Source organism: Danio rerio, chromosome 19 (genome assembly GCF_052040795.2).
Source record: "Danio rerio strain M-AB ecotype USA chromosome 19, GRCz13ab, whole genome shotgun sequence".
NCBI classification, from domain to species: Eukaryota; Metazoa; Chordata; class Actinopteri; order Cypriniformes; family Danionidae; genus Danio; species Danio rerio.
Genome location: NC_141039.2, coordinates 27,506,746 through 27,534,343, shown reverse-complemented (window position 1 = coordinate 27,534,343; position 27,598 = coordinate 27,506,746). Strand labels below are relative to the sequence as shown.

The 27,598-nt window shown below is 37.0% G+C and overlaps 2 protein-coding genes and 1 long non-coding RNA gene across 7 annotated transcripts in view; 2 read left to right on the top strand and 1 right to left on the bottom strand.

Moving 5' to 3' along the window:
- umad1 (UBAP1-MVB12-associated (UMA) domain containing 1) overlaps window positions 1-4,861 on the top strand; it is a 32,152-nt gene extending 27,291 nt beyond the window's left edge. For 2 of the 3 annotated variants that reach the window (XM_087293820.1, XM_087293819.1), the window contains exon 4: window positions 1,535-4,861. In XM_087293820.1, coding sequence (XP_087149946.1) covers window positions 1,535-1,813 — 279 coding nt within the window. In that variant the 3' untranslated portion in view covers window positions 1,814-4,861. The remainder of the gene's footprint in view (window positions 1-1,534) is intronic. The other variant, NM_001128373.1, reaches the window with a different exon arrangement.
- A 4,954-nt stretch (window positions 4,862-9,815) lies between these two features.
- glcci1a (glucocorticoid induced 1a) overlaps window positions 9,816-27,598 on the top strand; it is a 75,144-nt gene continuing 57,361 nt past the window's right edge. The window contains exon 1 of one of the 2 annotated variants that reach the window (XM_087294073.1): window positions 9,816-10,598. In XM_087294073.1, coding sequence (XP_087150199.1) covers window positions 10,184-10,598 — 415 coding nt within the window. In that variant the 5' untranslated portion in view covers window positions 9,816-10,183. 2 annotated transcript variants of the gene reach the window in all.
- On the bottom strand, window positions 9,849-19,456 carry LOC147832573 (uncharacterized). 2 transcript variants are annotated; one of them, XR_015516818.1, is made up of 2 exons: window positions 17,815-19,456; window positions 9,849-13,515 (listed from the first exon to the last, which is right to left on the bottom strand). It is a non-coding gene; the product is annotated as an uncharacterized LOC147832573 (long non-coding RNA). The 2 variants fall into 2 exon arrangements; XR_015516819.1 differs by having other exon boundaries at window positions 9,849-13,390.

The following is a 27,598-nucleotide window of genomic DNA, read 5'->3' as shown; positions in this document are numbered from 1 at the left end:
GAAAAACATTTCCTGGTCTGATTATATTTCTGCTGTGACATTGGCACGGCAGGGTAGAATTTACCGTCAACACAATGAAAACATGGATCCATTCTGCCGTGTATCAACGGTTCAGGCTGGTGGTGGTAGTTTATTGGTGGGAGAATATTTTATTGGCACATTTTGGGCCTATTAGTACCAACTGAGCATTGAGTCAATGCCAAAGCCTACCTGAGTATTGTTGCTGACCATGTCCATCCCTTTATGACCACAGTGCACCCATCTTCTTTTGGCTACTTCCAGCAGGATAATGTGCCATGTCATGAAGCGCGACTCATCTCAGACTGGTTCTAGAACATGACAATGAGTTCACTGTACTCAAATGGACTCCACAGTCACCAGATCTCAATCCAGTAGATGTAGTGGAACGGGAGATTCGCATCATGGATGTGCAGCCGACAAATCTGCAGCTACTGCGTGATGCTCTCATGTAAATATGGACCAAAATCTTTGAGGAGTATATCCAGTACCACAAAGGAACAAGGCAGTTCTGAAGGCAAAACAGGGTCCAACCCGGTACTAGTAAGGTGTACCTAATAAAGTGGCCAGCGAGTGTATGTTCTTATTGAAATGAACAGTAGAAAATAATAGGGAATAATTCATCCTTAAAAAGGTCACCTTTTTAACAATCATTATTTTACTTTCACTGTAATTTCAATAAAATGGTTTAATTGGTATTATTCTTATAAAGTTTTTGTATGCAGTTAAATTTGATCTTTAAATGACAGCTAGCAATGTTCTTGAGGATTTTTTTTTTCTTTAGCATTTTTTTATATCCTATATTATTACACAATTATAATATGCTTAATCTAATTTTATAGGTTTATAACCTTCAGCTTTACAAATGTTTTTTTGTGCGGGAAAAAATCTATTTAATCGTAAATAAATTATTTATTTTATTTATTTATTTTTTGAAAAAAAATCTTTGAAAAAGGCCATACCGCCCAGCCCTAATCTATAGGAAAAACAAATATTATTGTCAATTCAATGATTACTGGTTTTCAACTTTTTTAAAAATATCTTGATTGAGGAAACAAGTGTTGGAAGTGAAAGATGAGTAATTGATGACAGAAATTTTGTTTTAAGAGAACAATCCATTCAAATTGTGACATTTATTTATTTTCATTCAACCTAATATATCATGAGGACTGTACTGAATCTTCAAACAAGTTCATGGCTGCAAGCTTTGTTCTTGGTTTGGTTCTTTGGTTATTTATGCACTCATCCATGCAGTCTGTCTAACTAATAACAATACTAAAGAAACCGATAATTGGTATTTCATATTTCACCCTACATTGATGATAATAATCAGCAAAGACTTAACTTCTTTAGCAATAATGTGGATTTAAATAGCTAAACTCTTGCTCACAGTGTCATTTTGCTAAATGGTACAATTGTCGAGTCACACATGCTCTGATGCATATAATAATAGTGTTGCTCCTCGACAGATCCGGTTTCTCAGTTTTCACAGCAGATTCTTTTTCTTTTTGTTCAGCCATCCAGCGACAGGAACAGAGGAATTACAGAGACGCCTCAGCCTTCATCCCAGCCCACATCTGCCAAGATGTCCTCAGAAACACACACTTTGGACGCCACTCCTGCCCTTCCTGAGCTTCTAGGAGATATACCGTTCACATTAGCTCCACACATCCTCGCCATGCAGGCAGGCTTGCCCTTTGTAACCGATATCACCTTGCCTCATGACATAAATGACAAACTAGCTAACTTTCGCTATGATTTTACCTTGGAAAACTCTGTGCTTTGTGAGCCGTGACTTGCGCCCATCCTTTATATCACTAGCGCATGGTGAACTATGGTCGTTAAGATTCTCTTAAACCGCTCGCCTCTTTAATACATAAAGATTTAGCTTGATACAGAAAAATTGTGTCACTATTGGGTGTTGGGGTCAAATTAAAATCGGCCATTTAGTTAGGATCAAGATGTTATGCAGTTTCTCAGGATGTTGCACTTAATTGTGTGATATGAGTGTTACTGCCTTGATTCAACGCAATAGACAAGTATTTATAAGGTGACCTATGGCTTTACATTTTTCAAATGTGGTTACGGGTGTAAAATCTGTGCACTTTTGCATTTTGACTCTGGTCCTGTAGCATAAAATGGTATGCTGAAAGAAAAAAGGGTCTGGTTATTGTTTGAAATTACTTCAATGGCTGAATTCTAGTAGCTGAAATCTTAGTGGCTGTGTTTAAATGTTGTTGTCTGCATTGGCCTTTCTTAGTTCTTTGAAGACTGCGATTTATTGAATTTGAAAATGTTTTCTTGCAGATCATTCACTAAGACACTCTCACACCTGGTGTTAAGAGGTGCTTTTGTCAATCAGATCATAAGTAAATGAGGCAGTCGATATCTCTTTAATAGGGGTGGGGTTAGGTGAGCGTATTAAAAAGCATTGGATGCAGCACAGATTGCACTGCACCAAGTCTGCATCCAGACCCCTTTTGTAGGTATGCATATGTTTGGGCTTTTTCAAATTTAACATTTGCAACAGACTTGTGTTAGAATAAAAACAATTTAACCTTCAACCACATACGCTTTTCATCTACTTCTGAAAGTGGCCAAAATTGGACTGGTTACATTTTTTTCAGACACCAATTACACCTATTTTAGCATTGCCTTCTTATGATCTGTTTGATTAAAAACACATTGCCAGGTGTAAACAGTGCCTTAACCCTTTATTAGATGAGGAATCGTATTTGGTAACTTTGTTTACATTTATGATTTATATATATATATAAAAGTTTTGTAATAACCCTAAATGACACTCCAGGGTTTTTCAGATGAGTGTCTTAATAGCTATGTTTCCATCCAAAAATGCTTCTAAATTCATGCACAAAACAGGAATATCGCATAAAAGCCATGGCAATTAAGCAGCGTTTCCATCCAAACAGTCAAAGAGAACAAAATTGTCACTTCCTGATTAACTGGTGCCAAATATCAACATTAAAAATGGAATTCGCTGCGGTAGGGGAAGCTGTGTCAATCTTTTCTTTATTTAATAAATGACTTGCACCTCAGAAGTATGCTGACACAAAATGAACGTATGGTGAGTGCATGATGCTCTTGACAGTTCTGGATAATATAATAATATCAATATAATATAATAATGAACTAATAATATAAAAACAGTAATACTAAGATGATTAAGGTGTTTTAGAATGGCCAAAACAACAATTCAGATGTTTTACAATGTGCTCAGCCTGCTGATTTGCCTAGTCACACACATATGATCTCTTATAACAAATTCACATGACCTCTTTTAATGCGCATACGGGAATTTGTTCGGTGAAAGTGTTTCCATTGTAGTTTATGCACAGCTTTTCTTATCGATTTAAAAGTTTATCATTTTCAAAACATTTTCAGAACATTTTCAAAATGTATGCGCATCTTGCCATTTTTCGATCAACCGGATCTCCAAAATGCACATAAAAATAGGTAAATGGAAACATAGCTATTGAATACCTTATTAAACGTTAAAGGTGTCATAGAATGGAAAACTGTACATATAAGCATGGTTGAATAATAAGTAATCGATGCATGGGGATGACTTACCATTAGTTTCAAACAGTGAGCCACTGTGAAACAGAAAATTAGAGCAGAGCTCATTGCTAATATTTATGACCCATCCAAATAAGGTCAAAACAGACCATTTCATTCTAAAGGCAAGTTTTAGGCTTCTTAATAGACTGTTCTGGAGAATTTTTGGCACTTTTCTACGCCACATACCTTCTATGTAGATATCAGAGGACAATTTAACAAATTGTATCAAGGCATTCTATGGTACCTTTAAAACATTCATGATATATAGGAAAACTACTTAATAGTAAACTGTCACTGTTTAATTTTCAAGCATATTTGTAAAATTGAAGTGCTTCAATATAAATCATATTTTAAACATACACATCATAAAAGTATATTAAAATAGCAATCACAGTGGCCTTTTGGCTAGTTCATTATAGTTACAGTAACTCTACAGTTAAGACCCAGTAAACCTTATGGTAACATTCCAGGATTTTTCTCCATCTAGCAAGACTTCTGTGCTGCTCAATAGTTTGAATTCCCAGTCTTCAGTTTATGAAGTAAAAGTCTAGATCACTAAATGGAGAAAAATCCAAGAATGTTTTAAAAAACTTTGATTTATTTTCATCTGATGAAGAAAATCTTGGTTGATGGGAGAGTCTAGTAAAACTATCAGGAAAATGACATTTTTTTTAAGTGAACTAATCCTTTAATGCATGATGTTTTGAACATCCATTTTGGGAGATGTATTCTGAACAATGCTTGATTGCAAAAACATGCACACTGGTTTTAGAAGGATTTACAATTCTGTCTGAATAGACCATGTGGTTATTTAACTTGTTCCTTCTTTTCTGTTTTAATTAATTTGTGGGTTTTATCATAATGCATGCTGCTATTTGCACAATGCACTCAGGAGTTGAGCTGTGTTTCCTTGACATTTTCTGTACTTTATTTTATTAACCTGATATCACATCAGATCTTACTATTATTTAATTGTATCACCAGCTTTATCTCTTTATCTTAGTTCTGTCCTATCCTTTTCAAAACACTGTACTGAAGTTTTCAGTTTTGTTGTGCTGTGTTCGCCCTTTAAAAGTGAAGTGTCTGAAAAAATAATTTAATGCCACTTCTTCAGGTGAGATTTATGCTCTAACTTTATGAATTTCTGTTTGATTCATTTCTGGAACACAATTCTTCTAATTCGATCCCATATGATATTTATGGTCAATTCTGAACATGAGCAGAGTGTAATATAATGTTGTTTAAATAAAGTCCTGTTTGATTACATTGTTGTTGTTGTTTTTTTATTTGCTATTATGTATGTTTATTGTATTATTTAAGGGTTTATCACTGATTTATCTTTTTTTTTTTTTTTGGACTTTTAACCTTTTTTACAAAAAGAAAAATCTATAAAAATTAAGGGTTAACCAAAGAATTTAGTTACTGTTTTGGCTGACACTTAAATTAATATTGTTTCGATAACTTGCGCCAACCTTTATGAATAATATATAGTCATTCATTTTCTTGTCGGCTTAGTCCCTTTATTAATCCGGGGTCGCCACAGCGGAATGAACCGAACTTATCCAGCAAGTTTTTACGCAGTGAATGCCCTTCCAGCCGCAACCCATATCTGGGGAAGAATTATATATATATATATATATATATATATATATATATATATATATATATATATATATATATATATATATATATATATATATATATATATTTATAAGGATTACTATTTAAATAAAAAGGTAATTCACCCCAACATTACAATTTACTCACCCTCAAGTGGTTTCAAACATTTGCTTTTTTTCCTTTTGCTAAGCACTCAATCACTTTCCCTCACTTATTCACTGTTTATCAGTTGTTGCCACAGTGGAATGAACTGCCAATTATAATTGTTTTACACAGCTGATTTCCTTCCTGCCACATTACCCATACAATCTCTCATTCACACACTATGGCCAATTTTATCCAACCCAGAGGAGTGCGTGGCACAAAGTAACACTGGATAAAATGTAATACAGAGTTTTAAGGTATTTGCGTGGGGTTAACCATGGCATGCTTCCGAGGTTTTCACCACAGTGTCGGCAGATGTCTTCCTGCCAATTATTTAAAAAGTTTGGCGAAATTTGGATAAGAAATGCAGGGGAAACCATTTTTTTCTGCATAAATTTATTTTTTTTATAATTGATTTATTATTTTTTTTTAATTTGTAAAAGTATGCAAGTAAAATCTTATATTGTTGTGATTACCGTCTTCTAGGCTAAAAGATGAAACCATTTTGAAAAATGTAAAAAAAACACAGTGACTGCTAGCCACAGGTTTGAGGAAGACATGACACAGCTGGGTTAGTTGTAACAGGGTGTAACAAATAAGCCACACACTGTTAGACACCAATTAATCAAACTATTTTTTAAAATTTTGACTGTAATGTTGAAAACTTTTTAAACAGGGTGTCCGCAGGGTCTTAAAAAGTATTAAAAGTTGATAAATCTATTAGGAGATAATTAAGGCCCTTAAAAGGTATTAAATAGTCTTAAACTCGTTTTTACGAGGTCTTAAATTTTGCTTAAGCATTCTCCAAAGTGTTTGACTCCAAAAAAGCATAAATGTATTTATTTTCCTCCCAATATTAACAATGGCGTGCTTGATCCATGTGATTGGTTCAGTCCGGGGCACGTCAGGCCAAACTCCTCTGTCGGGGTGATGTCAGGTAATTTGCGATAACAAAACAAAGTAAACAATACAACTATTAATGGCCTGGTACAAAATACAAACCTCCTTAATCAGACAACTGACAAGCATCATAAACAAAATCGACATCTCAAAAATTCTTTAGAAGGATAGATTCCATTTACAATTTTAAAATCCTTTACTTTGCCACGGAAAACTTTAAATATTTTGTTTTAAGCAATTTATTTTATAGAGAAATAATGAAATAATACATTTTTATTTGAATGAAAGGGATATAGTTCTTTAATAAAAATATTCGAGATTACATTGGATAAGTGTATAACGATAATTGAAACTCCATTAACCAAAAGCTGAGGAAGACAAGGTGTTATATTATTTTGAGATAGATTACAAGACATCTGAAATATAGATTGTGGTGTAGCTTTGATGATACTATCATATTGTTTTCTGTCAAATTAATTAAATTTAGAACTAAAAGTTTCAAAAGACATTTGACGCTCTCCACATGTAGCGAAACCCTTGAGCGAAACAGACTGCAAAATGGGAAAATGTAAGTTTGCACACTCCTGGTTGGAGAAAGAAGAGTTTAAACAGTGGCTGAAGCCTGTCGCTGAAAACAACTGCTTAATTTATTCTTTTAAAGCTTTGTTTCTTCCGAGCTTATCTGAGTTCTGTTGCATGGTTGTGCTCCATTGATTTAACTACAACTGTTTATTAATGACTGTTTATTAAGTTAAAGGTTTGATACTGATTAGAACTTGAAGTGGTGATGAGGTCTTAAAATATTCTGAGAAGGCCTTTAAAAAGTCTTAAAAAGGCATTAAAAACCTTTAGGATTCTCGCATATACCCTGTTATATATATATAAAAAAAATTAAATAGAAAATATTTTTAATAGAACAAATTAATTATATTGCTAATTAAAATAATTGTATAATAATGCAAATAAATCCAAATGTTTGTATCTAATAGTTAAATAAATAAAAATGCTGTGCTATATAGAATAAAAAAGTCGAGTTATGTACTAAGGAAATATAAAAATAAACAGAACTACCCGCAGGTGGGGTAATTAGTAACATTTTTACTCATGGCACTTTTGGCAATGCTGCACAGAAACCATAGGTCCCGTGATCATATTTTCAGTGTCACACATGACGTCACATGGGTTCAACATGGTTGCACACCGGTTGCAAAAAAAGACTGGCTGCAATAGCAAACATGTTGAGTTGAGCGGTAGGATGCCAAAATCAAGTCTAAAAATATCAAACTTAAACTTTACCGTACACCACACTGCTTTTAATTGCCAACCGCAGACATCTTTGGCTAACAGGCTATCAGAAGAGCTGAATGGAGAGAGGACCTAATTAAAAATGCTGGACTCTGCAGTTTTCATTTTATATTAGGTAAGGTTGCGCTATGCTGAATCATACACACTACTCGTTTTTGATTGCAGCAATGTATGATTTTAGCAAAAACAGCTAAATATGGTTAATTAAACTTTGGACACTAAATGTTTAGAATGAAATGTAAAAATGTAAGTTCACATTCCCTGCCGTACAGGTGCAGTTGCTGTCAGAATGCAGTTGTTTTGCTTGTTGATGATTACCCAGCCCAGTCTACAATATGTAGCAACATTTTATCGGATTGCGCAACATCTCTATCTCTACTGGAGGTGCCAGTGTAAGTATGGTTATAAAAACACTATAGTATTTACTATAAATTACTGTAGTACTTTCATGTGGGTGTCTGACGACTGAAAATAGATAATGGTAGCTGATATCGCAGCCCCTGTTACTTTTTACCGTAAACTTTTTGTTAACATTTATTAATAATAATTAAGGATATATGCGCTTTCACATTCTGGTTCCAATGCCTAATTATTCATTCATTCATTTCGGGTTAGTCCCTATATTACTCTAGGGTCGCCACAGCGGAATGAACCACCAACTTATCCAGCATATGTTTTACGCAGTGGATGCTCTTCCCCATCACTGTGGAAACATCCATACACACTCATTCACACACATACACAACGGACAATTTAGCTCACCCAATCCACCTGTACCACGTTTTTTTGGACTTGTGGGGGAAACCGCAGCACCCGAAGGAAACCCACGCGAACACGGAGAGAACATGCAAACTCCACACAGAAACACCAACTAACCCAGCCAAGGCTTGAACCAGCAACCTTCTTGCTGTGAGGCGAACGTGCTACCCACTGCGCCACCGTACAGCCTCATGCCTAATTATTAAATTTCTAACATGACTATAATTAAATGTAATCTTCAGAAGAATAAAATGATGTGTTCTTTAAAAGAGTGTGATATTTTATTGTCATTCTGGCATTATATATTCAGTGGCATAAAATTGTCTTAAAATGGCAATAATATCGTTCATTTATTGATTCATTAATTTTCTGCCACTTTTCCGGGGCCGGGTCGCAAGGGCAGCAGTCTTAGGAGAGAACCCCAGACTTCCCTCTCCCCAGACACTTCCTCCAGCTCCTCCGGGGGGATTCCAAGACGTTTCCAGGTCAGCCGAGAAACATAGTCCCTCCAGGGTGTCCTGGGTCTTCCCTGAGGCCTCCTCTCGGTGGGACATGCCTGGAACACCACCCTAGGTAGGCATCTAGGAGGCATACCTGAGCCACCTCAGCTTACTTCTTTCGATGTGGAGGAGCAGCGACTCTACTCCGAGCTCATCCCGAGTGTCAGAGCTGCTCACCCTATCCATAAGAGTACACTCTGCCACCCTTCGAAGGAACTCATTTCGGCCGATTGTATCCGAGATCTTGTCCTTTCGGTCATGACCCAAAGCTTATGACCATAGGTGAGTTGCGATAAACAATAATATCATTTATCAAAATATGTTTTGGTCCAATACATCATACAACAAAAATATATACCGTGACAGGCCTAAGGGTAAGTAAATGGCAGAATTTTCATTTAAGATTAAACTATCCCTTTAATACCCAAATTGTTGCATTTCACTATACAAAAACAAGACATCCAATTTATATTTCATTTTTAACCAATTAGGCCGACTAGAAATTGGGAATTATTTCTGTTTTCACCGCTGCAGAACACAACCTTCAACATGTATGTCAGTTTGCTTTTCTTGTGTTCACTTATTCCAACAACTCAGAAGAAACAAATTCTAGGTGGTTGAAAATAATCCAACAATTAAAACCACTGCTAGAGAAACACATTTCTGTGACTGCACATTTTACCTCAAAACATAACTTCAGACACAACACTTATGTCGACTAGCCCAGTCTCAGGAGTACGTCGTCTCATGTACTTACAGTTAAGTCCGTTACGCAGAGACCATCTGCGTTATCTAGTACTGAAGCGTGCACCCCCAGATTAGTCTGTCAGTTTACAATCTTTCTAAACCAATAACAAACACGTTCTCAACCACAATCAATCTATTGGCTCTCTCTGAACCCATCATTTTCCTGAAGCCAATCATATTTTAGTTTCACCACGTAATGCACCAATCAGAGGCCATGAAAACGCCGGACACTCCCGCCCACACGGCTCAGCGACTGTACCGCCGGAGTGCCTGTCATTTGGAGTAGCACAAGGCAAAAGAGGGGTGATGAGACACACGACAGTCGGGATAACATTTCGTTTCAAACTTTTATTCTTAATTTTCTGGACTCGGATGTACTCCTCACATTTTTAAAGACATTTAGCGTCAACCAATCAAGAACCAAAACTCCGTTCAGGGAAGCTACATTGCTACATATTCTGCAAACTAACCGACATTAAAGTAACTTAAACGTCGGCTTTGTAACTAATCTCTTGAAGTTTAATTAATGACTTAAATTTAGTTAATGAATGCCTGGGAAGGAATTCAGTTGCGTATTTTGCAGTAGAACTACCACATAGTTAGGTTGAGTAATGTCAGCATCACCTGTGCATTCAGCTCGGGTCAGGCGCAGCAATGACGGGTCCCCTATCAACACCTCCTCCTCAGCATCATCATCCTCATCATCATCATCCACCGGCAACACGAGCCGGTTGCAGCCCATTCGTGCCACGGTGCCCTACCAGCTCCTGCGTGGAAATCAGCACAGCCCGACCCGCCCTCCCGCGTCCTTCTCCACTCCCTCCTCCTCCTCATCCATCTCAGTCGGAAGCAACACAGAACCGACAGCATCAGCCCAGCACAGCAACTCCACTCCCGGCAGCCCGACGCTCGCCAGTCCGGCAGGAAGCGCCTCGCTGGACGGACGGCTGATCCCGCGGCAGAGGCGCTCTCCACCGGAGCACAGGAGCTCACCCGAACGCTGCCCTCATTCACCTGTCCTTAGAGGTAAACAACAGGCCCAGATCCTTCATTTACTGCCATTCATTTAGGCATCTTATGTTAGAGTCGAGTAATTAGGTCAGGGAGTTTGTCAAGGGCTGTTTATGAAAACGTCATCCATTCTTCATTTATTTCTCTTATTATTGCATGTAAGCATGCATGACAGATATGACAGCTTTAGATGTCTGTTCATTGAATGCAGAATGCATTAGATCCGATTAGCTCGATCTGTTTATTCATTTCTGACTCATGCTTGCAGTTGAATGCGTTTCAAGCGTTAACATATATGCAAAATGCTTATAACCATGGTTTTGTGCGTAATGGCTGTGTCTCAAAACCTAGTGAGCTGCCTACACAGGCGTCGTTTTTCGTCCTTGCGTCGCGCGTCAGAAGCGTTGGGTTCCGTTCCATATGTTTATAAACGCGCACGCCCCCTGTCAGCACGAAAACGCCGTCTATGTAGCGAGCTCGCTAGGTATTGAGACACGGCGCGCGCTGCTGGTTCGGCTTCTGCTAAAGCTAGCGCTCCGTAGCTTGATAAACAGACGCAGAACTACTCGTTTTGGCGTTATCCCACTGTCCCCAGTCCCGTATGTGTGTTTCTCACGGTTGTAGCTAATTCGCGGTTGTTTACCGGGCAGGGATGGAAAGAATTACGTGCGTAATTGGAGGTTGAGTGTATGTGTGTGTGAAGGCCACACAGGGGGCCTCGTCACAAACACACAACCTCAAACCTGCTGTTCTGCTTCATAACACAGTATTAAGAAACCTAAATGGTGCAAATTAAACGACCAAAGAGATTTCTTTGGCCACTTTTAGTGTTGCCTGTATATTTAAGATGAATGAATGAGGTTAACATGTATGAATCTGTTCATTCATTCCCAGCACTTCATTATCATGTTCATATTTTGACATAATAACCAGTACACTACTTCTTAAAACAATCTATTATGTTTAACAGTAATTGTACTCTCTGTGATACAGCAGCTTCAAAATGTGTTTCAACCAAATGAAGAGATGTTCAGTTGTGATCGTTTAATATACACATGTTTACTTGCAAATGCTTTTTGGGGTTTATAGATGAAATGTAGGCAGTTTTCTCTTTACTTATGCTGTATTAATCTCGTGTCAGACTTTTAGGTTTATAGTTGTTGACATGAGCTTGTGTATGTCATGTTAGATACAGGTAAATTACTAATTTCCACCTTATTTGATTTATGATGTGGGAAGAGCACCTTATACACAGAAACTCAAAGTGCATCTCATCTATAGGGATGTAAGTAATGACCAAATGAATAATAGATATTATTATTGTATGAGTGCTACAGGGGTTGGACAATGAAACTGAAACTGCCCAATTTAGTGTTGGAGGTTTCATGGCTAAGTTTAACCAGCCTGATGGTCAATCTACATTGATTGCACATTATACCAGTAAGAGCAGAGTGGTTAGGTTTAACTGTAGAAGAGTTAACCCAAAGTTTTGCTTAAATATGGCAATGCATACAACATTATGCGTGACATATCAGAGTTTAAAAGAGGTCCAGTTGTTGGTGTGTGTCTCGCTGGCGCATCTGTGACCAGGATGGAAAGTGTTTGTGATATATCAAGAGCCACGTTATCCAGGCTAATGTCAGCATATCACCAAGAAGGATGAACTACATCCAACAGGAGTAACTGTATGCAAGAAGTAGCGGTCTGAAATGAATATCTGGGTGCTAACTGGCATTGTATCCAAAAAACATAAGGGTGCTTTCACACCTACACTTTTGTTTCGGAACCTGTCTCGTTTGCCCAGTTAGCGCGGTTCATTTGGCATATGTGAACAGGGCAATCGCGCTCTGTTCCGCGCCAAAGTAATCGCTCCGAGATCGCTTGAATGAGGTGGTCTCGGCTCGATTGAAATGAACCCTGGAGCGGTTCGATTGCAGTGAGAAAGCGATCCGATCCGAGCGCGGTTATATCACAGTGTTTTATGGATATATAATAGGCATACGGCTATATGAAGAGAGAATTATGAGTATGGCGGGAAGTTTCGTGAGTCTCCGGATGCCCGCAAACGAGTGATGATCTCCCGGTAATCTCGCGTCTCCCTCCCGGTCCTCAAATAGGCATCGTCGCGCACCCTTCTCACCCCTCGCCACCGAATCTCTCCTCAGACACGTCGCGCGCGCACCCTGTCAATCACCACCAAATCACCACCTCTCCTGACAGTTTAGCGGGACGCTGCAAAATAAACCCTGACACTCTGACCAATGTAAGGAGAGTTTACTCGCACGTGACTTGTTTTAGCTCTTTTGGTCCGATTAGAAACTTTGCAGTGTGAAAGCGAACCGCTCCAAGAGCAAAGAGCAACAATGTAACAATTGTAATCTCTGTTTCGGAACAACTCAATCGATTCACAGGTGTGAAAGCACCCTAAGACTACAGCTGCCAAACTCATTGCAGAATAAAATGTGCAGCTCAACTCTCCTGTTTTCACAAAAACTGTTCATCAGGAATTGTCACTTGTGCCAATGCCAAACGGTTTTAATGGTGGCATCTAGGGGGGTGTGACGAGACGCTTATTCCATGAGATGAGACACAGATTGGGTTCACAAAAATAAGGCGTGACAAGATTTTTATTTAAAAAATATGGAATTTTCAATGATGAAATGTATGAAAAGACATTAGTCTTTTATTTAACTGAAAAAAATCGCAAAATTCAAAAGTATGTAGGTGCTTTTTTAAAAAGCACCTTGTAATAAATGTTATTTTACTTCTATTTGAATGAATTCTATGCTGTAAAGGGCATGCAAACACTAAAATGTTTTGCTAATAATCGAGTGTAAAATAACATTTGCTAATATATGAATGGAAAATAGGCGACGTGGTGGCACAGTGAATAGTGCTGTCGTCTCACAGCAAGAAAGTCGCTGGTTCGAGCCTCGGCCGGTTAAGTTGGCATTTCTGTGTGGAGTTTGCATGTTCTCTCCGTGTTTGTGTGGGTTTTCACCAGGTGCTCCGGTTTCCCCTACAAATCCAAAGACGTGGTATAGGTGAGTTGGGTAAGCTAAACAAATTGTCCATAGTGTATGTGTGTGAATGAGTGTGTATAGATGTTTCCCTGTCATGGGTTGCAGCTGGAAGGGCATCCGCTGTGTAAAACGTGCTGGATAAGTTGCCGGTTTATTCGACCACAGATTAATAAGGGGAAGGAGTCGAAAAGAAAATAAATGAATGGAAAATAGATTTTATCCAACTGGAAAAAACTCACAAAATGCAAAACAATTTAGGCGCTTTATTAAATATACTTGTACTGAATGTTATTTTTCTTCTATTTTAACGAATTATCCTATAAAGGACAAGCAAAATATTTAGCTATAAACTCTACTGACTGGATAAACTCTGAGCTACTGGATGTGAGTATGGACTGATAGGAGTTGTTTTAATAGAATTTGATACCACACACACCGAATGGAAAGAAAGTTTTCTTTCGTCTCCAGGAGTTCACTGTGTGCGCGCACACGGAGGAGATTTGCGTGTCTTGGTGTTTTACTGACTCTGTGGGTGCAAAGAATAGTGTGAAACAGCCGTGTGTATATGGCTTATCTTGTTGTGAAAAATGTGGCTTTTGAATACGGCGTTTATTTCTCTGTAATGTGAAATAATGTGACTAAAATGGTTAGTAATGTGACTAAAATGGTAAGATTTCATGGGTTAATTCGATTTGTGTTTTAGACGATTATGACATAACCATGTCTAAAGTGCTATTCCATCGCTTGGTTAATTTGTGTGGTAGCAGTTGTAGCAGCCTTTGCTTTTGGACGCAGCAACCATTGAACTCTGGTGAAAAAAGCGATTACATCACACCCACCCAAGCAAATTAGTGTCGGGTTGCCAGGTGTGTGCAAAGCACTTCATTTGCAGTTCAAATCTAATCCTGCCTCCAATCATCAGTGCTAAATTCACCCTCACGCTCCATCATAACATCACAACTCACTAGACAACTTTTCACCTTGATTAGAAATCTCCCCTCGATTTAGTCTTGCAAGATCTCGTAGCCCAAGATCTCATCACATCCCTAGTGTCAGCAGCGAAAATCTTGGGCTGTGGACAATGTGAAACATGTATTGTTTGATGAGTCCATTGTCACTGTCTTTCCCAGACCAGGAAGAGTTAGGTTATGGAGAAAACCCTGTTCCATGCCCAGAGTAAAGCATGAGGGTAATTCAGTAATAGTTTGGGCTGCGATATCATGACATTCCCTATGCCCAATACTTGTGCTAGATGGACCTGTCACTACCAAGGACCACCAAACCATTCTAGGACCATGTGCACCCGATGATTCAAACATTGTATCCTGAAGTTTGTGCCATGAATCAGGCTAATGATATAGATAATGCACCAACACACACAGCAAGAATGGTGACGCAGAAGTGAACATCTGTCATGGCCTGCACAGTCACCAGATCATAATATTATTGAAGCTACTTTGGGGTGTTTTGGAGGAGTGAGTCTGTTTCCTTCACCAGCATCACGTAGTGGCCTGGCTACTGTTCTGTAAGAATAGCTCAAAAATTGTATCTGCCAATCTTGTATTTGTCATTCCGAAGAAGAAATGATGTTGTACTGGCTGCAAAAAGAGGCTCTACTACACCAAACTAATGAAATATTGTGGTCTAAAACCAGGCGTTTCATTTTCATTCTCCATAACCTGGATTTAATGTAAAATATTGCATAATATCATGACATTTTTATCAGTTTCTATATAAAGATTTGTTTGGACTGTATGTTTAGAAATCCAAGTTGTACAAGTATTTTTATACACAACCTAGGTAACCTACTTAGTTTGTTGACTCTTTTCTTTTGTTTGTTCTCCATATTAACGGCAGTGCAATTCATTGAAAGTTGATTTTCCTAAAAGCTTCAAACACACCTCATGAAAATCACCATCAGAACCATCAGCTTCATTATCAAGTTCAGTTTAGTTTAATTATTTTAAATGAAATATTGCTGTCTACCACCTACTGACAGAAATTGGCTTTTGGATTTAGATTAGTTTCTCTCAATTACAGAAATCAGAACAGATATATTTTAGAAGTGTAATTTATAATTCAAAGAAGTGCTCATATAGTTCAGTATAGTGTTAAGCACTTTTTGTTTCACGGATTGTCTGTCGAGCAATATGTGCTGTTCTTTTGTACTGAGCAAGTTATTGTTTTGTTTTTTTGTTCACTAAGACGGCAGTGGTTTTAGTTGTGGCTTCGTGCTCCTATATGAGAGCATGTAAGTGCAGTGACAGGTATCAGTGGTCTGACTCAGGCCTGCTATTACACACACACACACACACACAAACACACACCCACCCCAGAGCTGAGAGCAGCATTATGACATAACACTAATCACAAAACACACACTCACTTGCTCTTTTCTTCTACAGTATATACTCGACTGCTAGAACTAGAATACAGTACACAGCATAAAGAATTAAATACAGTAAAGATCCAAATTTATGATCATTTAACTTTTTTTCAGAAATAATGTATCTTTGTAGTTCAAAATTTGAAGAGTTGGTTAAAAATATCCTATTAGTTATACCACGCTTGTAGAGCAGTACAAAGTTGCACAAATTATTTATTTAGTAGAAAACAGCACTGACTGAACAAAGATTGCAAATACATTTCTGAAGGTCACATCAGTCAAAAATGAGCAGGAAGTTTACAGGCCCTTGCTTTAAATGACTTCAGTACTTCTGTGATCACAGGACATCGCTAATCTTTCACAATACTCTGCTGTGATCTTGATCTATTCTTCTTGCCATGTTTTTCAGTCCAAATACTATAATTTTTAGAATAATAAGGTTTGGATCAGGACTCTGGACTGGCCATTTCATTATTTCGATATTTTTAGCTTCGAGAATGTTTTCAGCTCCATGTGTTTTCAGATTTGCTTGTTCTTGCTCATTGTTCTGCATGAAAATTGTTGGCTTATTATCCTTTAAATGCAAAGAAGGAACTGCAAGTTGCAGATGGAGCTATGATATACTTTTGCTTTCACTCTGCTGTGCAGATGTATGATGGTGGGTGTACAGGGTGCAAATTCTGATGTTCAGAAAATTGTATGTCCACACACACACACACACGCGTCACAAGTGATTGTTGTATTTAAAATTTTATTTAAAAAGCAATCACATGAAATTCAACGGCAAAAACATTGACAGAAAAACATTTCTTTCATTGCTTTCTGAGTCTCTCTCTCATAACAGCTATTGATACTAGACGTGAATGTACACAAAACATACAGGTTCTTTTTCAGTACCAGGAAACCAGCTTGCCTGGTCACACTGTGTTTGTGTGTGATTTATAAATGAATTGAAACCTTGTCCCCAGTAAACTAACATTTTGTGAAGACTTTGTCATGCATGACATATAATACAATACTCACTGTTCAGTGAGTTTAAGTCAACTTCAGGTACATCAACAACAATTCAGATCAGTTTTCTGTCCACACGACTTGCTCCTCAAGCTTTTTGGTTGTTTTCGTAATGTAAGGTTTGATCATTGCAAAGCTTTCAGTCCAAATTGTTTTAAACATTAAGACATTGAATGCAAGATCTTTTCCCTGTTCAGCACTAAACTGAAGATCAGTCCTAACTAGTTTTGAATGAAAGCCTATTAAGATTCTCCACAATATCATCTTGTTCATTTGTGTTTAGTGGACGACCAGCTATTTAGAGGGACATGAATGAGGTAGTGACATTGCAAAGATGCAACCAACAACCAACTTCTCTTGCTTTGGCTTAAATGATCATCAGTTTGGTTCTCATCTGGACAACCTGATGTTGGAGGGATTCAGAGACTTTAGAAAGGTTTACCATCTTGCAAAAACATTTAAAAAAAATAGAAATTTGTTAATATATATTATATATAAACTTATTATATTATGTATAAATATTATATATAAAAATAATATATATAAACTTTATTCCTTCGGCTTAGTCCCTTTATTCATCAGGGGTTGCCACAGCGAAATGTACTCCAAACTTATCCAGCATATGTTTTACACAGTGGATGCCCTTCCAGCTGAAACCCATCACTGGGAGACATCCATACATGCTCATTTACACACATGCACTACGACCAATTTAGTTTATTCAATTCACCTGTACTGCATGTATTTGAATTGTGGGGGAAACCGGAGCACCCAGAGGAAACCCACGCCGACATGCAGAGAACATGCAAACTCCACACAGGAATGCCAACTGACCCGGCCAGGACTCGAACCAGCAACCTTCTTGCTGTGAGGCGTCAGTGCTAACCACTGAGCCACCATGTCACCCTGTAACTTTTTATGTCTCCATGAATTTATATCTGAATTTATATGTCCACCAAACTTTTGGTTAGGCTGTGCAGTGTTTGTTGTTATCATTTTAAGTTTTAAGAATATTTATAACTTCATTGTGCTTTATGTTGAGCACTAGGGTGATGCAATAAATTGATATTTGATTGTTATTTTGTTATAGCGTTACATTAGTTTACAAATGTAACACCGACACATATGAAAATCTTTGACCGATGAGATCTATCTATCTATCTATCTGTCTGTCTGTCTGTCTGTCTGTCTGTCTGTCTGTCTGTCTGTCTGTCTGTCTGTCTGTCTGTCTGTCTGTCTGTCTATATATCCATCCATCCGTCCGTCCATCTAGTAGTACAGTGTAAAGTCCTCGACTTAGAGTGTTTCAACATTAAAAAGGAGACTGTCTTGCTTCTTGCCCTGACTTTAGCTCTTATTTGCATTAATTTTTAAATAAGAGCTATTTTTGGAATATGTGGGTTTTTGCACCATAAAGCATTTTGCAGTGTCATCAGAAATAATGTGTTTCCTACTTTTAGCACATTTACTTTTAGCACCATCTTTTCCCACTGGCATCGTATTGTACAGATATAAACTTTAACAAACCCTCTTCACACATCTGAATGATAAACTCTATATTTCATTGTATTTTGGGATTTTATGTTTTGAAGGTACTGCAACTTAAAATGGCTGTATTTCAAAATGAATCTATTTTATGCTTGAAAATGAAATCAGTAACGTAGATACACAGAGCTGGGTTGATAAATTTAGTTATATAATCTCTTAGACTACACATTTTTTGTAATGTAACTTTTGCATTACATTTAGATTACTTTTTTGCTGAGGCTTATTTGAACTTAATTTTTTTTGGACATGTACAGCAGGGAAAATAAGTATTGAACAAGTATTGTTCATCAAGAAAATGATCCAAAACACAGCCAAATAAACTCTTAAATGCTTTCAGAGAATGAAAAACAAGCCGTAGAATGGCCCAGCCAGTCACCTGACTTGAACCCAATATAAAGTACAAATTAAAGATCATATTTGATAGACGAGCCCACAAAACCATCAAGATTTTTACAGTCTGTTGAAGTTTGGTAAAAACTCACACCTGAGCAATTTATGTGACTTCATTCTCCATATAAGTGCCGTCTATCTTTAAACTGCCATCACCAAAAAAGCCTTTTATATAACTTATTAAATACGTTTCATAGGGGTGTTAAAATTAATTGTTTTTTTAGTGCACCACGATGCAGACGTGGATAATTCGGTATCTGTTCAGTAATTATAAACCAGTTATTATGGACTGATGTCATTTATCCAGCACGCAAGAGCCAATTGCAACCCTTTCTGTTGAGCACATGACCAATCAAAGGGGTGTAAGAACTTGTTCAACAAGGCTCAGAAAGCGAGCGGGATATTTATATTTGTTTATTTGCTATATATTTTTTTTATGTTTGTATTGTTTGGGTTTTTACCCAAATCTGGTTCAATTCCACGTTAACAACTCCCTAAGCAGTATTTTTCCCAGCAAAAAAAAAAATGACGTGTTCAATACTTATTTTCCTGCTGTATAAAAAATATATATTAAATATATATGCTATACTAAAAATATATTTTCCTTTCGTTACCACCAAGAGGCCTTAACAATTTTTTTTAAGTAAAACATATTGACTATTAATAAAACTGAATTAAAAATAAATCACATCTTACAATTTTGATTTATTCAAAATCAAGTTCATTTTGAAAACAACCATATTAAGGAAAACAATATTGAAAATGTGAAGTTCACAGAAATATCACTGCAAATATTTAAATATTACATATATTTTTTTTAAACCACTAGAAATGCACATGACAGCATTAATGGAAACATCAAACAATAGCATGAAGAATGTAGTGTTCACTAAATTTGAACTTTTTAATGCCTCTGCTATTATTACGAGATTTCTTTAAACTGCTCATTGGATGCAAGTGTATTTTGGGACTCTGACACTATTGTCAAAGACGGTTTCTAAATATTGCTTAGTTCACAAGTCTGCAAATATATTGAATGTGTGATTAATTGGCATGACATTAACTGCAACATTAGTGTTTTAATTCAATTACTTTTTTGAACTGATAAGCATTTTTCTGAGATATTCAGTCTTTTGCATTCAAAAAAAGCCTTTTTCTTAAATGACTTGGATCTTTGCTTTTTATTAATAGTCCTTGCAGCTGTAAACTCTGACTCCATTTTTGCTAATGACTATAATCTTGTTGTTGTTTTTTTCACATATGCACTACCACACATTATTCGTTCCAGAGCTTTAATTGCCATCCAAACTAACAAACACACTGCAAATTAAAAGCCCAGTTTGCAAGAACAAATATCACTGGGTACTGATTACCCACTATATCTATGGCTGACATGGTTCAATATAAATTAAAAAAGGATCTTTAGAAATTTTATTGGAAAAATTTAAAATGCAGTCCTTCTGTTTAGCATTTGTGCAAATATAGCTTATACGAATTTTTATTTGTAAGATTATTTACTTGTAAGACACTTTATTAGGTACACCTGTCCAGCCGCTCGTTAATACTAATCTCTATTCAGCCAATCACATGGCAGCAACTCAGTGCATAGACATGTAGACATGGTCAAGACGATCCTCTGTAGTTCAAACTGAGCATCAGAATGGGGAAGAAAGGTGATTTAATTGACTTTAAATGTGGCATTCTTGTTGGTGCCTGAGTATTTTAGAAACCGCTAATACTGGGATTTTCACACACAAATATCTCTAGGATTTACAGAGAATGGTCAGAAAAAGAGAAAATATCCAGTGAGCGTCATTTCTGTGGGCACAAATGCCTTGTTACCAGAGGTCAGAGAAGAATGGCTAGACTGGTTCGAGTTGATAGAAAGGCAACAGTAACGCAATTAACCGCTCGTTACAAACAAGGTATGCAGTAAAGCATCTCTAAATGCACAACACGTCCAACCTTGCGGCGAATGGGCTGCAGCAGCTGAAGACCACACCGGGTGCCACTCCTGTCAGCTAAGAATAGGAAACTAAGGCTACAGTTTGCACAGGCTCACCAAAATTGGACAAGAGAAGATTGGAAAAACGTTGCCTGGTCTGATGAGTCTTGATTTCTGCTGCAACCTTCGGATAGTAAGTTCAGAATCTGACATCAACAACATAAAAGCATGAATCTATCCTGCCTTGTATTAATGGTTCAGGCTGGTGGTGGTAGTGTAATGGTGTGGAGGATATTCCACTTTGCCCACTTTGGGCTCGTTAGTACCAATTTAGCATTGTGTCAACGCCATAGCCTACCTGAGTATTGTTGCTGACCTTGTCCATCCCTTTATGACCACTGTGTACCCATCTTCTGATGGCTACTTCCAGCAGAATAACGTGTCTTGTCATAAAGAGCGTGCTTGTACAATTTTTTATTTATATTACTACAATATTTGAATGAGAGAATGTTGGAATAATGTAATGAGTTAAGGTGACTTTGGTCTGTTCCCAATCCCTTTAGGCCCTATTTACTCCTGATTCTCAAGAAGCATTTAGTCAATCCAATTATAAGTGGAACACACACATACACAAAAAGTCTCTAAAATATTTATAGCTTATCATTGACAATGCATTTGGTCTGAATGCTTTCTTAATGTTAATTCTCTTGCTGTCTGTCTACCGACCTAACTTACAATTATCATGTGTTATAAGAAGGGCCAGACAGAATCTGTGGCCATTTTTTGCTATTTCTGCTGAGAATTTTGTTAAAAATCTGCATTTTTATGTGGAATGATTTTAGCAGTATCATATCTAAAAACTTAATATATGAAATAAAAAATGATACATTTTTAACTTTTATTTAATAATTACAATGCAAATCCAGTTAGATCCACTTTTTTGTTGCGCAAAGCAAGTTTCTAATGAAATGTTTACTAAAAGACAAAAAATATTACTTTTACAAACTGCATTGTAATTAATCATATGGACATTTTAATATGACCAAATATCACAATAATATTAGTGAAATTAATTTCAAAACTAAATAAACATAAATTTACACTAGTAAATACATGGACTTCATAATGGGCTAAAAATCTGCAGATTTCTGCTTAGGCAGATTCCATGTGGGCCTAGTTATAAGGAATAGCAGCAAAACAGGATGTTCATATTTTGCTGCGTATATGTGTTATAATACACATATTAGGTGCGTTCGACATGAAGCTCAGCTGCCGCCGGCGATCAACGAGATCAGCCGCGCGGGGGCGGAGTTGAAAACGGAGCCGTCAAGATGGACAGCTGGACACTTCGGGACTAAAAGTTGCTGCATTCATGATGACCGATCACATGGCGTCATCATTTTTTTTTTTGTTATTTTTATTTATAACAACAAAACATTTACAAATAAAACAGAATACAGTCTCTACAAACTATACAATAAGGGAGAATTATGAATGAAATACATAACAAATGCATGAGAGAAATAGAGGAAATGAGAGGTTAATATAAACATGCAAATGAACAGGTCTATTAAATACAAAGCAATGAGCATAAATTCTAGGAGTTAAACATCAATCTTTAGGCTAATACTTCTTGTTTGAATATGCTAAAAAAGGGTTTACATATATGTACATTTATAGATATAAAATTTTCCAATGCAAAAAGCAAAACAAGGTGTTTTGATTAGGTCCTAATAAATGAGATTATTTTGTATAATGAAAGCATTTTCAAAAAAGAATTTTAATCCAAAAAGAAGGTGTTGAAAAGAACAAAAGGTAAAATAAGTGAGCGATGTAGAAGTTTCCAAGAAAAAGCAGGTAGCCTTTAAACTGCTACACAGGAAATAAAATATATATTTATATTATAATCATAAAACCATTTTATAATTATTTAATAAAATAGTTCTTTAACTTAATTTGTTAAGAGAGCTTTAAGGTGGCAGAATCAATGATGATGATTATTTTATTTCAAGTCTGTAAGACTTATTTGAGTTCATATTTAGGTTATTCACTAAAATATACACTAAAATATATCATTTTAATCGTTCATGGAGATGAATGCAGTAAATAGTCTAAAAATAAGCCTGTGCAAACAAGCCAGCCTTTATAACTAGATTATTTAACAAAAGATGATTACTGCAGTAAAATATTTGTAGTATTTTAAAAAGCAAAATGTGTACAGGATAGAGAGGGTGTGAAAAGTGAATTGTTCGTTTTGAAACTTTTGAATCGGAATTTGTCTAATTATAAACCCGAAATACACATGTTTGTTGTCATGTGGTGAACTCGGCCAATCGTGTAATGTCGGTGTCGTCATCAGTGCTCCTGCAGTCGCTCTTCAGAAGCTGCACATGTGACAGTCACGTGACGTCGGCGCAGCATCAATCCGGACAAGATTTCTAACCAGCATGCACCGCTTTAAGAATCGATTTTGGTTGATCGATTACGATCGATCTGCGCTGCATGAAGTCGAACGCACCTATTGTGATCAAAATTGCAGTTACCAGCCAGATGCTTTTCTTCAAAGCTAAGAAACATAATGGGTCTGTTCATTAATTCAGTAGTACTTATTCTTGCATTGTATTAAGCATTGCAGCTAAGTGATATTAAACATGAAGTAAAAGGGAAGGGTCTCGAATCTCAATGAAAGTGGAAACCAGATCATTTAAACTTGCTTAATTAATGATTATAGGCTCATAGTCTCAAGGTGTATACATATGGATTATTTCTTTAAAATGAATGACTACATTGTGCCAAAAGTTTGATTAAAACCTGATGATTATTCATTCCCATAATGAGGAGATGATCCAATAAAAATCATTAAGCTTTAAACTGGAGATTAACATCTGTCTGTCTGTACAAAGTTGGGTTGCAAAAGGGCAGGAATGTACTAATTAAATTAGCGACCTGCTTTACAAATGGCGCAGAATGCAATTTTGTTTTTGCTACCATTAACAGTATGAACCCTAGCTTTTAAATGTGATCTTTGGTCTTCAAGAGGATTGTCTGAATACTGTGGCAATGCTGTTGGGATTCAGAATGTGACGCACACGGCTGAGTCCGTTGGAGAGCGGCAAACACTGATGCATTTGAAGGGGAAAAGTTCACATTTGCATGTCCCCCTGCCTCGCTGTTCGGTTTTGTTTCCTTGCGCGAAACGCTTCACTCGGTCCAACAGCACTCCGACTGTGTTGATGGATGTTGTACAATAGCGCCTGTGTTTTCTGCAATGCAAATCGACTCCCAACAGAGACTGTATTTACTTCTGAAAGCCTTAAACTTCCACATATTCACTGTTCGTGATGTTATTGGCCTGTACTTCCTTTACCTTGGCTGTCACACTAATGCGTTATATCCCAGTTTGCTCACCCTCCTTTACCCACAGTAACTGTATCAAAGTAAAAGCCAGGAGCAGTAATCGTCAATTCCCATTAAATCATATTAATGTCATAAAAGAATTCCAAATATGTGAAGACATCATAACCTGCAGGCTGCAGTTGTGCTGAAACGCAATTACTCTGTTTTATTTCCCCACCGTACGGCAAGCAAAAGCACCTGTCCCTCGTCTAATATGGACTAATTCACACTCTCAGACAAACTGCGGGTGTTGGGATGATGTTTGTGAAAATGTGATTGTGTGAATAACAACAGAAGGTCTTTCTGTGTTTCGTCCACCCACGCACACTGTATCTCTCTGTTTGCAAGCACGGTATTTTACTGAATGTCACCTCTCACGCATTTACTGACGCTGCTTACTGTGACATTCTGCTCTAGGCTTTCAGATACAGCACACATAATTGATAAACGTGATAATAATTCATAATAAAGACCAAATGTTATTCTGAATTCGTCAAGTCATTGTGCAGTGACATCATCTATAAACCCTGACATGTGAAATAATAGTCAAACAAAATTTTTTTTTTAAATGAACGTTTTATTTGAAAAAAATCTTGCTTATGTGTGTCTGCAGATATAGTCCAAGAATTTAAAGCTTAAACTCGAGAACGAAATAATTAATTATTTTACTTAGAGGACCAAACTGAGAAAAAATATACTATTTAATTCAGATGCTGATATTTGTATTCATTCATTCATTCATTCATTTTCTTTTAGGCTTAGTCCCTTTATTAATTCGGCGTCGCCACAGCGGAATATACCGCCAACTTATCTAGCGCATGTTTTACGCAGCAGATACCCTTTCAGCTGCATGATATTTGTATTGCCAGTCAAATAACTTTTGAAAGCTTGTAATGTAAATAGGCATAGGCCGGTATAAGATTCTTACGGTATGATAACCTTGGATAAAAACATCATGGTTTCAATGTATTGTGATTACTGCTCTAAAATATACTCTTTTTAAATGTCTGGGTAAAACAAGACCTTTTTTCCGCTTTGAACACAATGGCTACATCTGAAGTCACATGCTTCCATTCTGTGTAATATGCTAAAAGCAGTATACGAGCCGAGTAGTAGGTCCAAATTCATAGAATTCAAAAAACAGTATGCGAGAAGTACCCAGATGACCGACTACTTCCAGCACTTCTGAGGTGTGCATCTGATAGATGTTATGCTATCTCATGAAGCACAACAAGAGAATTTATGAATGGGAGTAAAGCGGGTATGTCATGTGCTGATAACAAAATGGCATCCGTAGTACATCTAATCTCCCTTCACAGTACGTAAAAAGAAAAGAAATCTTATATATACCATGGGAATGGTATGACAGGAAATTTTGGCCGTTTTAAAACAGTGACTTTTACAAATCGCGGTATACCCTGAAAACAGTTATTGTCCCATGCCTAAATGTAAATGGTATGTTAATAATAGTTTAGTACAGTGGTTCTCAAACTTTTTTCTTCAAGTACCACCTCAGAAAAAAATTGTCTCTCCAAGTACCACCAAAGTGAGCAGTATTGAATTACAGTAGGGCAGTGGGCCCAATAAAGCAGCTACAACTCTGCACAGTTCAAAAAACGTGGCAAATTACTTCAGAAATATAGGCTAAATGTCATATGTAGCATATTATATCCATCATTTTTGAAATTTTTTTTAAAATGTGTGTAGCATGTACATGACATATTTCATTCCTTCGCGTACCTCTAAAGGAAGCCTGCGTACCACTAGTAGTACACGTACCACAGTTTGAGAACCACTGGTTTAGTATATAAATGTACAATGTGCATATAAAAATCTATAAAATTTAAACAACATTCATATAATTTTATATTTATATATATTTCATTTCTGAGATTTCTGATTAACATTATAAATAGTTTCATTGTAGAGCTAAAACATATAATGCTATTTGATTCAATAGTGATTAAGATGAGCAAATAAGCATAACAAAAAACCCTGATGGCGCATATTTAATATTAATGTAACATAATGTAATGCGTGTATTTATGTAGAGTGTTTATTGTGTATGGCCATACACCCAAAGCGCTTCTCTCTCCACACCACCACCATTGCGCAGCATCCACTTGGATGATGTGACGGCAGCCACAGGACAATGATGCCAGTGCGTTCAACACACAGCAGCTATTGGTGGAGTGGAGAGACAGTGAAAGAGCCAATTCCGTGGATGGGGATGATTGGGAGGCCATGATGGGTAAGGGCCGATAGAGGGACTTTGCCCAGGACAACGGGGTTACACCCCTGCTCTTTACGAGAAGTGCCATGAGATTTTTTTAATGACCACAGAGAGTCATCTGAGTTTAACATCTGAGCCCACTGACAGTATAGTGTCTCCTTCCCTTTACTGAGGCATTAGCACTCACCCCGACCACAGGTTGAGTGCATGGAAAAACAACAAAAAAGCATGGGTGAACAAGTAAACTAAACGTTGATTCAGTTCAGTAAACAAGTATTATGAAATGCCATCATTCTGGATTCAACTCTGATTTATTTATTGTACAATGCAAATTTAATTATACGTAGAGATAGCTGTCATAAAACTGACATTTTGTCAGTGTCACAGTGTCAAGAATCCCGAACCACAGATCTTTCGAAACACTGCTCTGAAGCATTTAGAAACACCCAAGTCACGAGACCAAATAATCAGTTATTTCACAAGCATTATGGCTGCATTTACACTGCAGATCTTGGTGGTCAATCCGATTTTGTAACTGTATCCGTTTTTTTTTTTCTTTTCTTAAGACCAGCTTAAAAACTTGTTCTACTTGACAATATAAATAACAATATAAAGATTTTTTAGTCCCTGTTTATGAGATTTAAGGTTTGCGACTCTGCTAAAATCTGTTCTGAAATGAAAGTGTCAGACTTGACGTTATTCGATATGGTTTTTAATGATACGCCACTCGCATTGACAGGTGAAAATCTGATCTACTTGCTTACACTGCAGGCACAAGGGCACAGATCTGATTCCTATCAGATAAATTTCCACATATGAACAAGACCCGAATCTGATTTGAGTAAATCGGAATCCATGTGATTATTATTATTATTTTTTTTTTTTTTTGGGCCATGTCCGATCTGTGCCACAAGACAGAAAAAAAGTCACTTGAACCATGCAGTGTAAATGTAGCCTATGAGACCTGGCGAATCAGTGTTTTATTGACATGGTTGGAAACGAAACTACTATTGTATGTAGCCTAGTGGAAGATGCATGGGCATAAACCAGTTACGCTGCGGGTTTCCTGAGTTTGAATCCCAG